At 53.5% G+C, this 16,100-nt stretch overlaps 1 protein-coding gene across 6 annotated transcripts in view; it reads left to right on the plus strand.

Annotated features, from left to right (window-relative positions):
- Positions 1-16,100, plus strand: part of BDKRB2 (bradykinin receptor B2) — a 55,334-nt gene that overhangs the window by 23,301 nt on the left and 15,933 nt on the right. For 2 of the 6 annotated variants that reach the window (XM_059373918.1, XM_059373916.1), the window contains exon 1: positions 3,658-3,748. Coding sequence is in view for 3 of the 6 variants with exons in the window: in XM_059373914.1 (XP_059229897.1) it covers positions 3,675-3,748; positions 7,540-8,644 (1,179 nt within the window). In the remaining 3 variants the exon portion in view is untranslated. Of the gene's footprint in view, positions 1-3,638; positions 3,749-7,539; positions 9,606-16,100 lie in introns of those variants that run through there. The other 4 variants (XM_059373914.1, XM_059373913.1, XM_059373915.1 and 1 more) reach the window with 4 other exon arrangements.

Here is a 16,100-nt window from a genome sequence, read left to right on the forward strand (position 1 = left end):
ACAACACACACCATACACATACACACCACACATACCACACACACCACACACCACACACCATACACATATACACACCATGCACACACCACACACATACACACCCGCACACACCACACAATCCACACCATGCACACACACATAATCACACACCACAACGCACATCTCACACACACCCCACACACATACACAACACATCCCAGCGACACACTCACCTCTCTCCATCCCGCTGAGGAATCAGCGTCTGGGAACCGAGTGTGGGTCCATGAGCTGTGAGCGGGAGAGCAGAGACCGCGTGGAAGGGTCTCCTGCATCCCACAGCTCAGCGATGGCAGAAGCAGACCAGCCCTCTTCCTGGGGCAGCAAGGTCAGCGCGGCTTCGAGAACACATGCCCACGTGCCATGTGCATTCATTTCCACGTGCTGACAGCCCTGGGGGGTGGGGCTGTTTTTAGACAAACCCACAGATAAGAAGCCCAGTGGAGGAGGACCCAGTTCCAGGTCTGACTTCTGATCTCACGAGCCTGGGCGCCCCACCCGCCCCCATTTCCAGCGAGGCGTTTTGGGATTGTTTTCCCAAATTCGGTCATTCCACATGCAGCCTCTGCCAGACCCAACCACCCACACAGCCGCTTCTCTAAGAGACTTACTTTTGACCTGTGACTTCCTATCGCCAACTTTATTAAAAGGAAACTGAGTACCATCTGTCATCAAAACAACCTGCCAAAAATAAACCCTCTGGGCTCTAAGCTCTTTCAGTCTGGCTAGACTTGGGCACTGGGCCCGCCCTCTTTGCAGAAAACGGGTGCAAATCCCAGACAGAGGTTGAAGCCACATGGGCCCCGTGGGGACCGACCCGCCAGGAGGGGTGACCACATGCTCCAGGGTTCCCCACCGTCCGGCCCACACCCCTCGCCGCGGGAAATTCCTCCCGGGCCTCGCGCAGCCACAGGATGCTGCCTGGAGGGGTCTGTGAGGTTGGGGGCTCCAGCCCAGGGGAAGGTTGGCCTCTGAGAAAGGGACGCTATGCATTTCGGGGTGACCCCAGACTCAGAGCCCCTGAGACGCGGGCTCCTGGGAAGCCACAAGGGTCTCCCTCTGAGACTCACATGGCATTTACTCCTGGCAGCAGGGACAGATAGGATTCCTGTGATTCAACGAAAGGAAATATTTTTGAAGCGAGTCTTCTTGGCCTGAATTCTGAGGCAGCTGGAGACCAAATGAATCAGGACGTTGGATGTTCCTTACGAAGCATCGGTATGAGACCCAAGGAGGAAGCCCATCTTCAGAGTCACCCCCTCCCACCTCGTTGCTCTGGCCTGTGGGGTGGGGGTGGTGGAGACTGACCAGGACAGTCCTGAGGCCGGGAGGGGGACTGGAAGGACAAGAGAGCTCCGTCCGGGTGACAGAGAATGAGGGCCACACTCCTGACCACCCCCTCCCCGGAGCCAATGTGCCCCGGAGCCACACTCCCTTCCACATTCCTTCCAATCCCTCTCTGACATCTGACATCAGATTTTATAATCCCCACAGGGTCCCAGGAGGACAAAGAAGGCACATTCACCCTGGGGAATATGGAGAGGTTTCTTTCTTTAAAAAAAAAAAAAAAAAAAGATTTATTTATTTAGCAAAGAGAGAGGCAGGGAGAGAAGTAACACATGCAGGGGGACGGGAGAGGGAGCAGCAGGCTTCCCACTGAGCAGGGAGCCGCATGCGGGACTCGATCTCAGGACTCTGGGATCATGACCTGAGCTGAAGGCAGACGCCTAACGACTGAACTGAACCACCCAGGTGCCCCCAATGTGGAGAGATTTTGGACAGGGGTTCTGTTTAGAGTGTGGACGCTCTGTGGAACCTCAGGGCTAGCAGAGCCAAGTCCCTGGCGGTGGTCCCCGCCCCTTGCCCAGAACCGAGGAAGATGAGATGGTGGAGGTTGTCCCCTCCGGAATCCTGGCCAGGGAGGTGGAAGGGGCCCCTCAGAGGAGCTGTGACCTCAGCCCCTGGAGGCCCCGAGGCAGGGAAATGGGGCGATGCCCCATCTTCATGCTGTCCCTCCCTCCATGTCCTGCCCGTGCTCCCGCTGGCCAAGTCCACGGAAGGGGTCCCCTGGGGCTGGGGGTGGGCTGCAGGGAGAGGGGTGGGGAGCAGCCCGCAGCCCCCACACAGTCCTCCCCTGGGCTGGGCACCTCCAAAGCAGAGGGACAGAAACAACATGCAACCGCCCTCCACGCCACCAACTTCTCTGGACTTGAAATCCCTTTCTGGGACCTGCCGGAGACAGAGAAGCCTCAGGCCTTGTTTTGGAAACGGGAGCAGTTAGGGTCAGCCGGCCTGATCCCCAACGGCCTGCAGGCAGGCTGCGGTCCCTCCGCAGGAGAGGGAGCCCCACGGGCAGAGGAAGGTCGCCGGGCGCTTTCTCCCTAGGCAGCACGGAGGAGTGAACGACTCAAGCACATGACCTCTCACCTCCAGGCGAATTTTCTTCTTAGTGGCCAGGAAGGGGCTCCCCAAAAAGGCAATCTACGAGGCCTGTCTTGCCTTCCCTCGATCCCCCTCCCTGCGGGATCAGTACCACTTTGCAGCCCGCTCCTCCTCTGGAAAGTTCTAAATCTTGGCCTCAGCTCAGCTTAGGGGTTCTGCTAAACCTTCTTCAGATGTGAACTAAGTGTCTTCTGTTTCCCACTTACCAACTCACTCCCTTCTTTTTCTAAGGTGCCTGTATTTCCTGAACTGTCCGCTGCCCTAGCTCCACCCACCCCCCAGCTGAATTCAGACAGCTGGCTTCTGGAAGCCCGTATGCCTGCCCTTTGCACAGGCTGCTCTTGCTAAGAAGTGGCTGGAACCTGGGGCTGGGCAGACCCGTGGCCGCATGCACTCACCGCACGGGCACCCGGGCTCCCGGCTAGTCCCACGCTTCTGGGACGGGAGCAAGAGGTCGCGTGAGATGGGGAAGCCCCCTCCGCCTCTTCCCTCCATAGGAGATGGCAGCCTCTGTGGTGGGTAGGGAGGGGCGTCCTTGACACGCTGCTCGCCCTCATCCGCAGCCTCTCCCTGGCCAGCCTTACAGACTGTCTAAACATCCCTGGGATTCCTCCTCTCCAGTCTCCATCATCCGGCTCCTAGACAGATGTCTCCCTGCCTCCGGACTGCCCCTGCCACAATCTCCTCCCCTTCTTCCCCCAACAGCCACTAGGGCCTGACACATGTCCACAGCAAGTTTCTTCCTGCCTCAGGACCTTTGCACCTGCTGTTCCTTCCACCCAAACATCCTCCTCTCTACCACCATCCTCTTACCCAGTTTCCTCCTCCATACCTTCAGGTCTCAAAACAAATACCCATTCATCCCCCAGAGCAGGCTGGTTTAGGACTCCATGTTACATTCTGTCATGGAACCTTTATTTCATAGCATTTATGTCAGTTTTCAGTTAATTAGTGACTAATTCAGGAACACCTAGCTTCTCCATTGGACTGTACGATCCTGGAGGACGGGACATTGTACCATTAGGTCCCTAGCACCCGTATGCAGTAGCTGCTTAATAAACATTTTTTAAGTGAAGGACTCCAGTTCCCTTCCCTGGTGGAGAGAATGTGTGTTTTATGGTCCCCGGCCACCATCTAACTGTCCTTTCTCCGCTGGTCAGCCCAGGAGCCTCCCTCTCGTCCCACACTGAGTCAAGATGTTCTCCACCTGGAAAAGATCAATGTTCCTGTCTTTTCATGAGGACCCTGTGCCCACCACGGCCTCTTTTAGGTAAGTCAAAAGACTTCCTTGACATACTCCTTATAAGGGAGGGCCAGGCAGCCTGGAGAAGGCCTGGAGAACCTGACCCCCATCTCCTGGACAACAACTGAAGTGACAAGGGATGTTGAATCCACAGACGAAAACTCTAGGGGGCTGGCGTGGCCGGTGTTCAAATCCCCATGGGCCTGGTGGAAGCAGACGGAGCAGGTGCTCTGTGGGGTTTGTCGGAGCACAGAGATGCAGGACAAGGACACAGTACCAGTGGTCACGTGTGAGCGATCCCATGAACTTGGAAATGGGGAGACACTCTGATGTCAACACCCAAGGAATCAGACAGAGACGTGAAGTTCCCGGTCACCATGGAGACAGGAAGTTTCCAACACATGTCTGACATCTGGTAGAAGGCCAAGCCACCCTTAAGAGAGGATGTAGGGAAAGCCGATCCTGAGTGGAAGCAGAGGAAAAGGAGGGTGGTTCTCAGCTGGCAGTGTTGGCCCAAGACAGGGGAGAAGGGCCCAGTCCGGCCCCCCAGCCCCATGCGGGAGCACAGCCTACTCTGCAGATGACCAAATAGCCTCAGGGCTCGTAACTCCCAATTACACACTCCCCAGGCCACCTCGGATGAATCTGTGGCTTCTCAGAGCCAACTAGGGGCCGGGGCCATCCCAGTGGCCGGGGACTGTATTGCTGGGAAATGAACAAGCCGCTGCTGGTGACTTCAGCCTCAGAGAGCCAGACCCTGAGAGTCAACTCTCCCAGCCTGGGGCACCAAGGAAGTGGGTTTTCTGTAGCTGCAGAAACAGGACCAAACGCTGGACCAGGGAGGCTTCCCAGGGTAGACCTTACTTCCAGAGCTACCCAGTTTGCAGGGGTCAGGAACTTAAGACCTGGCAGGGACAGCTAATCTCAGTTCCCTCATGTCTGGCGCCTCGGCTGGGCCTCCACTAGACCATTCAAAGGCTGGGGGCCGGCGTCAACCAAAGGCTTACCTGGGACCAGAGGATCCGCTTCCAAGTGGCAAGGGGGTTCCTCTCCACGTGGCTGCGTGTGTCCCCTCCCAACGCAGCAGCCGGTCTCCCCCTCAGCAAGAGACCCAAGAGGCAGAGGAGGAAGCAGCACCATGGGTTTTCTAAAAAGATTTATTTATTTGAGAGAAAGAGAGAGAGAGAGAGTCCAGGGGTGAGGGGGGCACGTGGCAGAGAGGAATAAAGACAGAGGGAGAGAGAATCTCAAGCAGACTCTGTGCGGAGCATGGAGCCCACAAGGGGCTCGATCTCGTGACCCTGAGATCATGACCTGAGCCGAAACTCAAGAGTCAGATGCTGAACCCGCTGTGCCCTGCATCGCGCATGTTCCGGGCCTGGCTGTGGGAGTCACACACTGTTGCTGCCACTGTGGGTGGGAAGCAAGTCACCAAGTCTGGCCACGTTCCCCGGAAGAGGAACTAGACTCTACCCTTTGAAGGGAAGGGTGGCACAGAATTTGGGGATATCCTAAAGCCACCACTTCATCAGAAGGGTCTAGAATTTCTAGAGTGTTTTTTCTATTCCGTCGCTCACTCCTTAAAGCCCTCGGGGACAAAGCCTCGGGTTCTAGCAGCCAGAGATGACTGTCTTTTTTCTCTTATTCATCCCATCTCGGGCCACTTCCCGCCTCCCTGGCCAACATCTAGTCTGCCTTCCAGAACGTGCCAGAGGCTTCTCCGCGCTGCACCTCCGCTCACGCTGCTCCCTCTGCCTGGTCCGTCCCCTCCCCTTTGTGTTGTTTTTGTTTTTTTAACTATCACATCAAAGTTCAGTTGACACACAATGCTACCGTGGTCATGGGTGTACAACACAGTGATCCAAGCTCGCGGCACATTACGCTCTGCTCATCCCAAGCACAGCCGCCATCTGTCACCGTATAACGCTGTTCCTTCGTGCTGTGCATTGACATGGCCCTCATCGTGGGACACCAAGTTACAGAATCACCTCCAACCTTCTCGACCCAGCCCAGTTCTGTGCCCTGTGCCCTTCCTTCCACCCCGTGGCATTTGTCACACTTGGGAGCGTGGACAGGGCAGGGGACACGTGGTACTGGCTCCTGGCTCCCACAGAGAAGAAGCTTGAGGCACATTTAAAAGATAAACGTGGGCATCTGGGTGGCTCAGTGGGTTAAGCCTCTGCCTTCACCTTAGGTCATGGTCTCAGGGTCCTGGGATGGAGCCCCGCATCGGGCTCTCTGCTCAGCAGGGAGCCTGCTTCCCCGCCTCTCTGCCTGCCTCTGCCTACTTGTGATATCTCTCTCTCTCTCTCTCTTTCTATCTCTCTGTGTTAAATAAATAAATATATATATTTTTTTTAATAAAAAGGGAAAGACAATCGCATCGATGAGTAAGTCAGTCAGTCAGAGATGCCCAGTCTGGCCACTGAAAACCAGCCAGCCACTCCTGGAAGTAAGAGGGAGGGTTTTCCTAGGAAATCCCAAGGTGAACAGCAGATTCTTTCCCATAAGTTGTGGCTCAACCCCTGCCCCATAAGCCTGCCCAGGAAAGAATCGCCCTTCTAGGAAGGGCCCGCCTAGGGCCACCTTCCCTCCCCCACCACATAGGGCACTGGGCAAATGTCCACTCAGTCCTGCCATCTGGATTGGGCTTTCTGCTTGCAACGTGTCTTCATATCTACTCTTCGATTCGAACCTTGCCACAGCCATGCAAAGCAAGTCAAGAAGAGAGTAATACTCTACTCAAAAGGAGATGAAATGGAAGCTCAGAGAGGTCAAGTGATTTGCCCAAGGCCACACAGCTAGGATTGGAACCCATATGTGTCCAAGCCCCATGCCTCTTTGCTGAAGGTAGAGATGAATTAGCCTTGACAGTGACACTTCTAGAAAATGAATAGCCCCGTGGTCTGAGTCTCACCTAAGAGTGAAAGAGGAACCAGTGGGTTAATGATAAAATCACTAACACAGGAGCAAGCCAAGTGTTGCTGGTGGTTCACAAAAATAGTTATTCACACTTATCGAACCAAGTACCGAGGTTAGGGCTTTTTGCCAACTGTCTTGGATTCCCACCACAACCCTGACAAGTAGCTTATGTTATTCCCATTTCACGGGGTAGGTCACTGAGGTTCAGAGAGGTTTCGACCTACCCAAGGTCACACAGCTAATGAGTGAGCCGGGATTTGAACCAGGAGGACTGCTTGGTTCCAAAGCCCCTGCCCTCCCTTTCCATCCTGCAACCTCTTAATTATTATCAACTCCTTGCTGGTGGGGGTTCCGCAAGCACAAAGCTTCCCTCTGCCAGAAGGAGACAGGGTGTGGGCACACGGGCTGTGGTTTCGGAGCCAGGATGGAACCTCCCAGTCTGGCATGATACTATTTATCTCCTCTAATCAATTACTCACCGGGACCAGGCCATGAGAATCTGAAAGATGACCAGCTCCCTCGGGAGGGGCCCGTGTGATAAGGAAGGAATGTGCGCGGATCCTCCCATCATGGAGGCATCGAGGAAATCCAGGGTCCAAGACTGCAATGGTCCGTGCTGCTGACGGATGCTGGCCGAGGAAATATCCCAGTGCAGCACCAAGGTGAAGACCACGACCTCTCAGCCTCACCCAAGGACACAGGGCACCTTTCAAAGACCCCGGGGCATCAGGGATGGCCGGACCCGAGTCTCTGAGCGTGCAGCAGAAAGGCCCTGAGTGCCGCTCCTGACCTGGCTTCTGGAAGCTGCTTGCTGAGCCTCTCTTCCTTCTGCGTCAGCTGTTTCTCCTGCCTCTTGTGACTCGAGGTGTAACAGCCTCTTTTCCACTTTCTTTCAGCACGGAAATGCTCAACATCACCTCGCAAGTCCTCCTGCCGGCTCTCAACGAGACAGTGCCCAGCACCTGCATCTTCTCCGACTGGTGGAACTGGCTCAACACCATCCAGGCCCCCTTCCTCTGGGTGCTGTTCGTGCTGGCGGCCCTCGAGAACATCTTTGTCCTCAGCATCTTCTGCCTGCATAAGACCAGCTGCACGGTGGCCGAGATCTACCTGGGCAACCTGGCTGTAGCGGACCTGATCCTGGCCTGCGGGCTGCCCTTCTGGGCCATCACCATCGCCAACAACTTCGACTGGCTCTTTGGGGAGGTCCTCTGCCGTGTGGTGAACACCATGCTCTACATGAACCTTTACAGCAGCATCTCCTTCCTCATGCTGGTCAGCATCGACCGCTACCTGGCCCTGGTGAAGACCATGTCCATGGGCCGGATGCGCGGAGTGCGCTGGGCCAAGCTCTACAGCCTTGTGATCTGGGGATGCACGCTGCTGCTGAGTTCCCCCATGCTGGCCTTCCGGACCATGAAGGAGTATCGGGATGAGGGCCACAACGTCACAGCCTGCGTCATCATCTACCCGTCCCGCACCTGGGAAGTGTTCACCAACATCCTCCTGAACTTCGTGGGTTTCCTGTTGCCCTTGGCCGTCATCACCTTCTGCACGGTGCAGATCATGCAGGTGCTCCGGAACAATGAGATGCAAAAGTTCAAGGAGATCCAGACGGAGAGGAAGGCCACGGTGCTGGTCCTGGCCGTGCTGCTGCTGTTCGTCGTCTGCTGGCTGCCCTTCCAGATCAGCACCGTGCTGGACACGCTGCTGCGCCTCAACATCCTGTCCGGCTGCTGGGATGAGCATGTGATCGACGTCTTCACGCAGATCGCCTCCTACGTGGCCTACAGCAACAGCTGCCTCAATCCTCTGGTGTACGTAATCGTGGGCAAGCGCTTCCGCAAGAAGTCCCGGGAGGTGTTCTGGGGACTGTGCCAGAAAGGGGGCTGCATGCCGGAGCCCAACAAGATGGATAACTCCATGGGCACCCTCCGAACCTCCATCTCTGTGGAGCGCCAGATTCACAAACTGCCTGACTGGGCGGGGAACAGCCAGTGAGGGGGACGCTGCCGGGACCCCTGCTCCTAGGTGCTGGGACGGAGGGAGAGGGGTGCTTCAGGATATGTCCAGGAAGGAAGGGAAGGTGTGCCACGGCTGTAACCTTGAGCAGGAAGTCGGTGTCTCTAGGAAAACCCAGAAGCTTCGTGGTTGCAGCAAGCCAGGCCAGGAGGATGGGGGACCTCACACATGGCCAAGGGCTCCATACACACGACAGTATTATTGTTCTCATCTGCTGCCACCCCTGGGCCAGTCTGCACCCTCCAGGAGTGGAGGAGGCCTGGGACAGGGACAGGAGTGACAGTGCTTCCCTCCCATGTGTGTCCCGCCCCGCCGCAGCCCAGACCTTCAGGAGAGCGGCCCCCTGGCTCTGGTGCCACGGCTGAGTGCACAGGCCAGACCTAGCTGGGGTTTTGCCTTAGGTCTCTCAAATCTATCGAGCTGGGACTCTGGAGGCTGATGCTCAGGTTAATGAAGGTTGAACTGTGAGGGATCCCTGGTGAGAACCCAGAGACAAGGATTCCATCACTTCCCCTGTCCACGGACAAAATGGTCTGTGCCAACAAAGAACTCAGTAAACACTTAGTAGTCACTTGCTGGCTGTGCAACATTGAGCCCCAACAGCAAAAGGGAAGAAAAAGAGAATAATCTCTGCCTTGAAGGAACTTGGCAAACGCAGACGGGAATGATTGAACTCTAGCAACCACCAGAAGGCTGTTCTGCGACTGGACATGGTCAAGCAAGGTGCTGTGGGGTAGTGCAGAGGGGAGGGGCGAGGAACCGGCCGCCCCCAGCCCATAACGGGTGGCACATCCCCTTGTCCCTGCCCCTGTAACAGCAGGGTGTTGTGAAGATTACAAGAGTCCACAGGCATAGAGGTACTTCGAAGGAAGGAAAGGTGCTATATAAACGTGTGGCTTTCTTACGCACACAGAACGGAAGTAAATTTATTGTAAAGTCACAGCTTCGTCGCTCATGGTTGTGTAAAGCACCCTCAGTGCCATCCACGCAGCAGGTGCTCAATAATGTTAACTACCTTCCACCCCTCCTTCCATACTCTGTCCCCGCCACCCCCACCCCAGCATCCACGCACAAGCATTTCGGGGGCAGGCCACCCCGTTCAGGGTGTGTATTCTGATGAGCCCGAGAGATGTCTGGGTGAGCGTACTCAGGGAGTCCCCATACTCCGACCCTCACTGGAGGTGGGCAGCTGTCGGGAGGAGCCCAGGCCCGCCTACCGTGGTCCCTGTCTCAGCCACCAAGGCCACCAAGCAGTGGTTTATTTGAAGGTGGCCTCATGGGGGCCCCTCCAGGTCAGCAGACCAATGATTTGGCATAAAGGTCACTGACCTCAGAGCTCTGGTCCTGGGACAGAGCTCCTCTAGAGGGCTGAGCAGCTCATGGGTGCCGGCGGCAGCCCTGGGTCAGGAAGGCTGGCTAGGTCCGGGTGGGTGTGAACGGTGGGGAGGCCCTGGGGAGGGACCCGTGTGATGAGCAATGGAACAGCTGGTCCACTGTTGAACAGAGAAGGGAGAACGCCCTCGCCCAAGAGGCCAGCAGCCGGCATGCGGAGGGGCGGGGCTCAGCCCTCGCTGGGCGGGGCGGCGGTGGGCGGGGCGATGCGTGGGGCGGGGCTCAGGCCGCAGGAAGCTGGACCAGCCTCCTTGGCCAGAGCCTTAGAAGACAGCATTACCCCCAAGCCCCAGGTCCTCCTTCCTGGGGCAGCACCGTGCCAGGCTCCATGGGGAGTCTGGAGAACGCACCACCCAGGTTCTGACATCAAGTGGCGGAGAACCAAGGCAGGGAGGGTCAGCTCCGTGGCCGTGGGCTTCAGGAGCTACCAGGATAGTAAGGTACGCAGCACTGAGCGGCACTCATTCGCTCAACAAAATAAATGGATACTTTTAGCTGACTTTCTCTGGAGAAGATGGAAACCCAAAAGGGGACCGGGAAATTTTGGATGGCAAACCGCTCATAAATCCTCATCAAGCCCGCTCTAGATTTTAAAACAAAAACGTTAAAAAGATTCCCAGCCTTTGCTCCCCTGCCACACACACACCTCTCTGTCCCAGTACACATACACACTTGTAGCTGGAGAAAGAAAACAGTTCAATAAGAAGTAGCAACGGTTTAGTATTTAAATGAAGTTACATAGGTGCACATATTGTGAAATAAAAAAGAGGCTGTGCTTTGCTAATGTGTACTGCTTGTCCACCAGCTGGCGTGCGATGGTCTAAAGCTCTTTTCTGAGCAGAGCCGCGTCACAGCCCTGGGACCCTAATGGTCACTCAAGGGTCCTCTCATGGTCTGTGGAGCAATCAGTCTGTGAGAGGGCAGCCACTCTGTGGGTTGTGCCGACACTGTGATAAAGACCATCTGTCCCACGAAAGACCCAAAGAGCTGTTACATTGTAAAGAGGGAGCATTTCACAAACAATGGGAAATGGATGAAATGTGCAAACACGTGTCTTTTCCACATAGCTTAATAAATGGACAAGGAGTTTTTTGCAGAGATTTTTCATTTATTACAACTCCCGAACCCCTGAGTGTTGTGAGGACATTGCAATAGGCAGACAGAAGCCTTGGTCAGAGGAGAGACAGGCCATTAATTCCACTCAACCTATTTTAGGGCTTCTGTCCTTCAGAGCGGTGGTGTCCGAGCTTCTGATTGTGTATCTTTCTAAGTAAAGGAATTTTTACTACACATACCCAATATGTAAACTTTCTAATACATATTAAAATGTAGGCTTAAAAATATACTGAATCAGAAATGTAAGACGATTTAAGAGGGTTTGGTACTCTCCCCCTCCTACATCCCTGCAGTGGTAACTCATCACCAAGCTCCCAGCAGGTGCTGGTGGGACCCCATGAGGACCTAGATTCATAGGGATGGCAGCGATTCAATCACTCATGCGTGCAATATATTTATTGAGTACCTTCCATTGGACCTCCCCTTCAAATCAGGAGTGTCTTCTACAATGTGTAGATTAAGCGGTTGTCTAGCCACTGTTCGCATAATCCCAATGATGGGGAACTCATTATCTACTTCATTTGGGGGGACCTCTTCATTATTCATGTATTCATTCACTCTCTGACTCATTAAAGAAAACGTGTACTCTGTGTCTACAGAAATGGCCCTCCTCCGTCTACCCCGCCAACCACCCATGCCAGAAATGTGGGGCTCATTAGTAAAGGCACCCTCTCCTTCATTCCTTCCTCCCAGTGGATCAACACCTCTTTTTAGACTCCGCCTAAGGGTTTCCTGGGTGGAGTTTCCTATCTGCTTCTTCCCTTTTCAAACCACCTTCTATTACTGCTCTCCCCATCTCTGATTCCGACCACCACCATCTGCTAATTCTTATTCTTTGCTCGGCAGTAAATGACATGTTCTAATGCAAACACCACTGGAGAGGGGCTATAACCCCAAACACCAACGTTTAGGAGCCAAGGCTTTGGAATCAGGCAGACCTGGATTCCACTTCTGCTTCTGTCCAGGACTTAGTTGTTGTGTGGTCTTGAACGTTTCACTTACTGTTTCTGAGTCTCCATGTTCTTATCTGTGAAGTGGACGTAATAATGGGATCTACCACATAGGACTTTTTTTAAAAGATTTTATTTATTTATTTGACAGAGATCACAAGTAGGAAGAGAGGCAGGCAGAGAGAGAGGAGCAAGTAGGCTCTCCGCTGAGTAGAGAACCCAATGAGGGGCTCAATCCCAGGACCCTGGGATCATGACCTGAGCCGAAGGCAGAGACTTTAACCCACTGAGTCACCCAGGCACCCCTCCCCCATAGAACTTTTAATAGGATTCACAAAGAAAGTGTTTAGCACAGTGCCTGGTATAGAGTTGGCACAGGACCCATGAGAGCAGCCATGATGGTGATGACAGCTGTGAGGAAGATGGGGAGGGTGATGACCACAGTCTCTAATGAGAAATCCTGCAATAGTGTCCCAGCACTCTTGGGATAAAGTTCCTCTTCCATAATGTAGTCTGCAAGACCCATCATGAGCCCGCCCTGACTTGTCTCTTTCCCTCTCTCTACCTCCTGACTCATTCTCTACCCTCTGGCCCTAGCAGCCACAACTGGAAGGAATCCAGCAGATTTCCCATTCCCCACTCCAGTGCTTACCCTTCCCACTCAGGTGGCAAACCTCCCCCGCCCCCAGCAGCTCTGAGCTTGGAGAAAGTGGCCGACAGTTGCCCTAGGGCACTCACTCCTTCAAGGACTTGGTTCACAGATGGGAGTCTGCCTCGAGGAAGTCTACACTCCGGAAGAAGCCATCAGGCTACAACGGTGAGAAGGGGAAGAAGCCATCAGGCTACAACTGTGAGCAGGGCTCTGGGCAGGTGGAAACAGGCTGGAAGAGCCTCGCTGCCGCCTCCCTCCTCCCAGCCAGGCAATATGAGCGGCCTCTCCCCTCTGGGCCCTCCATGGCCCTAGCAAGCTGGTGTGATGGGAAGAAGCCCAGGTGGCCACCCAGCTTGAGTTTGCCCCTGGGCCGAGTGGGTAAGGATCTGGTGCAGAGATGCAAACCGATCTCCTGTGACCTGGCAGGACCGAACGCTAGTGATGGGGACTACCATCGATGTATAAAGCCACTAACGCTGTCTTCATGGTTTGGAAGCTGAAGCCTCTACTGGCAGCCTCCAGCAGGGTGCTCTGCTGTCTCCTTGCCACTCAGCTCCTGAGCCCATTCTAAAGCCTCACATAGTTCTGACCTCTCATCCAGCCCTGGAGGATACGGGCGTCTAGGGAGAACAAGGAGGTCATGGCTGTGCAATGGCATTGGCTCAACGCCTCATGCTTTGTTGGTTGGTTTTTGGCTGAGGTCAAATGGTCCCATGACTCTGCTGACCCCTTTCCAAACTTGACCTTCATGACCACTCAGGGAGGCAGGTGCTCATCGGTTCCTGATGTGGGAACGGAGACCCAGCAAGGAAATGACTTGCTAAGGCTACCCAGTTCCTCAGGAAGGGGGTCAGGAAGCCCACCTGGTCTTGGCAGGCTTGAACCTTAGGCAGGGGTTAGGAATCTTATCACCAGGAAAGCCCTCAAGGTGCCTTTGTGCGTGAAGAACTCCTGAGGCAGTGTTGGGGCTCTGTCTGCCCTCATCAACAGACCACATCTTGTCAGCCTGTGAGTACTGGCCTCTGGCAGGACGGCCTCCCCAGGGGCTGGCGGCTTACGCCTGACCCAGAGACATTCTCTGGAGCAGCTTTACTAGCTATGATTCACAGGCCAGACAGTTGACCCATTCCAGTGGCTTTCAGTTTATTCTCACAGCTGTGCAATGGTCACTGTTCTCTGATTCCAGAACACATTCATCACTGCAAAGTGAAATCCCCCATCCTGCCCTCCCCACACCGTTGGGAGCCACTAACCTCCCTTCTATCTCTAGACTTGCGATTTCTGGACATTTCATATGGACAGAATCACACACCATGTGCCTTTTATGGTTGGCTCCTTTCATCAGGCTTACACCGAGATGTAATATTTAATTGTAGGGGAAGACCTTTGGAGGCCAGGGCTTGAGTCCCTACCATGCCACTAACTCACCATGTGATCTTGGCAAACCACCCCCTCCATGGCCTTTGGCTTCCATTTCATCATCTGTAAAATGGGCAGATAACCCAATAAGTATGCCTGTCTTACCCAGAGCAACTGACTCTGAAAAGAGGGTTCCATAAACTATAAAGTGCAGAGCCAACATGGCAGGGACCACTGGGCTTGGAGCCAAGATCCTGGTCCCCAGCCCAGCTCTGCCACTCCTGGCCGTGGGAATTTGGACAAAGCCAGTTAAGTTCTCTGAGTTTCTGTTTTCTTGTCTATAAAATGAGGATCCAGGTGCTTTGAAAGAGTAAGACAGATCTAAGTGTTCTGGTGGCCTAAAGAGGGTTCCCTCCCTCCTCAAGTGCACATCCACATAGGGCCTCAGAAGATGAACTTACTTGGGAATAAGATCTTCACCTAAATCATTAAATAAGGATGGGGTAATACTGGATCAAGGTGGGCCTCATGTCCAATGGGACGAGTCCTCATAAGAAGAGAAGAGTCACACAGGGACACAGAGGCCATCAGGAGATGTAGGCAGAGACTAGAGTGCAGCTCCCAAAAGCCAAGGAACACTAAAGATTCCCTGGAAATCCATCAGAATCCTAGAGGAGAACATAGGCAGTAACCTCTTCGATATCAGCCACAGCAACTTCTTTCAAGATATGTCTCCAAAGGCAAGGGAAACAAAAGTGAAAATGAACTTTTGGGACTTCATCAAGATCAAAAGCTTCTTCACAACAAAGGAAACAGTCAACAAAACAAAGAGGTAACCCATGGAATGGGAGAAGATATTTGCAAATGACAGTACAGACAAAAAGGCTGATATCCAGGATCTATAAAGAACTTCTCAAACTCAACACACACAAAACAGATAATCGTGTCAAAAAATGGGCAGAAGACATGAACAGACACTTCTCCAATGAAGACATACAAATGGCTATCAGACACATGAAAAAATGTTCATCATCAGTAGCCATCAGGGAGATTCAAATTAAAACCACATTGAGATATCACCTTACACCAGTTAGAATGGCCAAAATTAGCAAGACAGGAAACAACATGTGTTGGAGAGGATGTGGAGAAAGGGTAACCCTCTTACTCTGTTGGTGGGAATGCACGTTGGTGCAGCCAATTTGGAGAACAGTGTGGAGATTCCTCAAGAAATTAAAAATAGAGCTTCCCTGTGACCCTGCAATTGCACTACTGTGTATTTACCCCAAAGATACCGATGTAGTGAAAATAAGGGCCATCTGTACCCCAGTATTCATAGCAGCAATGGCTTTGGCCGCAAACTGTGGAAAGAACCAAAATGCCCTTCAACGGACGAATGGATAAGCAAGGTGTGGTCCGTATACACCATGGAGTATTATGGCTCCATCAGAAAGGATGAATCCCCAACTTTTGTATCAACATGGACCGGTCTGGAGGAGATTATGCTGAGTGAAATGAGTCAAGCAGAGACAGTCAGTTATCATATGGCTTCACTTATTTGTGGAGCATAAGAAATAACACAGAGGATATGGGGAGATGGAGAGGAGAAGGGAGTTGAGGGAAATTGGAAGGGAAGGTGAACCATGAGAGACTATGGACTCTGAAAAACAATCTGCGGGTTTTGAAGGGGCGGGGGGTGGGAGGTTGGGGGACCCTGGTGGTGGTTATTATGGAGGACACATATTGCATGGGGCACTGGGTGTGGTGCATAAACAATGAATTCTGTTACACTGAAAAGAAATTATATTTTTTTTAAAAATTCAAAAAAAAAAAAAAAAAAAGATTCCCTGGAACTTCCAGAAGCCAAGAAAGATGCATTAAAGAGACTCCTCCTCAGACCCTCCGGGAGGAATGGGCCCTACAGACACCTCAATCTTGGACTTCTGGCCTCCTGAACTGTGAGAGAGTA

The sequence above is a fragment of the Mustela nigripes genome, chromosome 13, assembly GCF_022355385.1.
Source record: "Mustela nigripes isolate SB6536 chromosome 13, MUSNIG.SB6536, whole genome shotgun sequence".
NCBI classification, from domain to species: Eukaryota; Metazoa; Chordata; class Mammalia; order Carnivora; family Mustelidae; genus Mustela; species Mustela nigripes.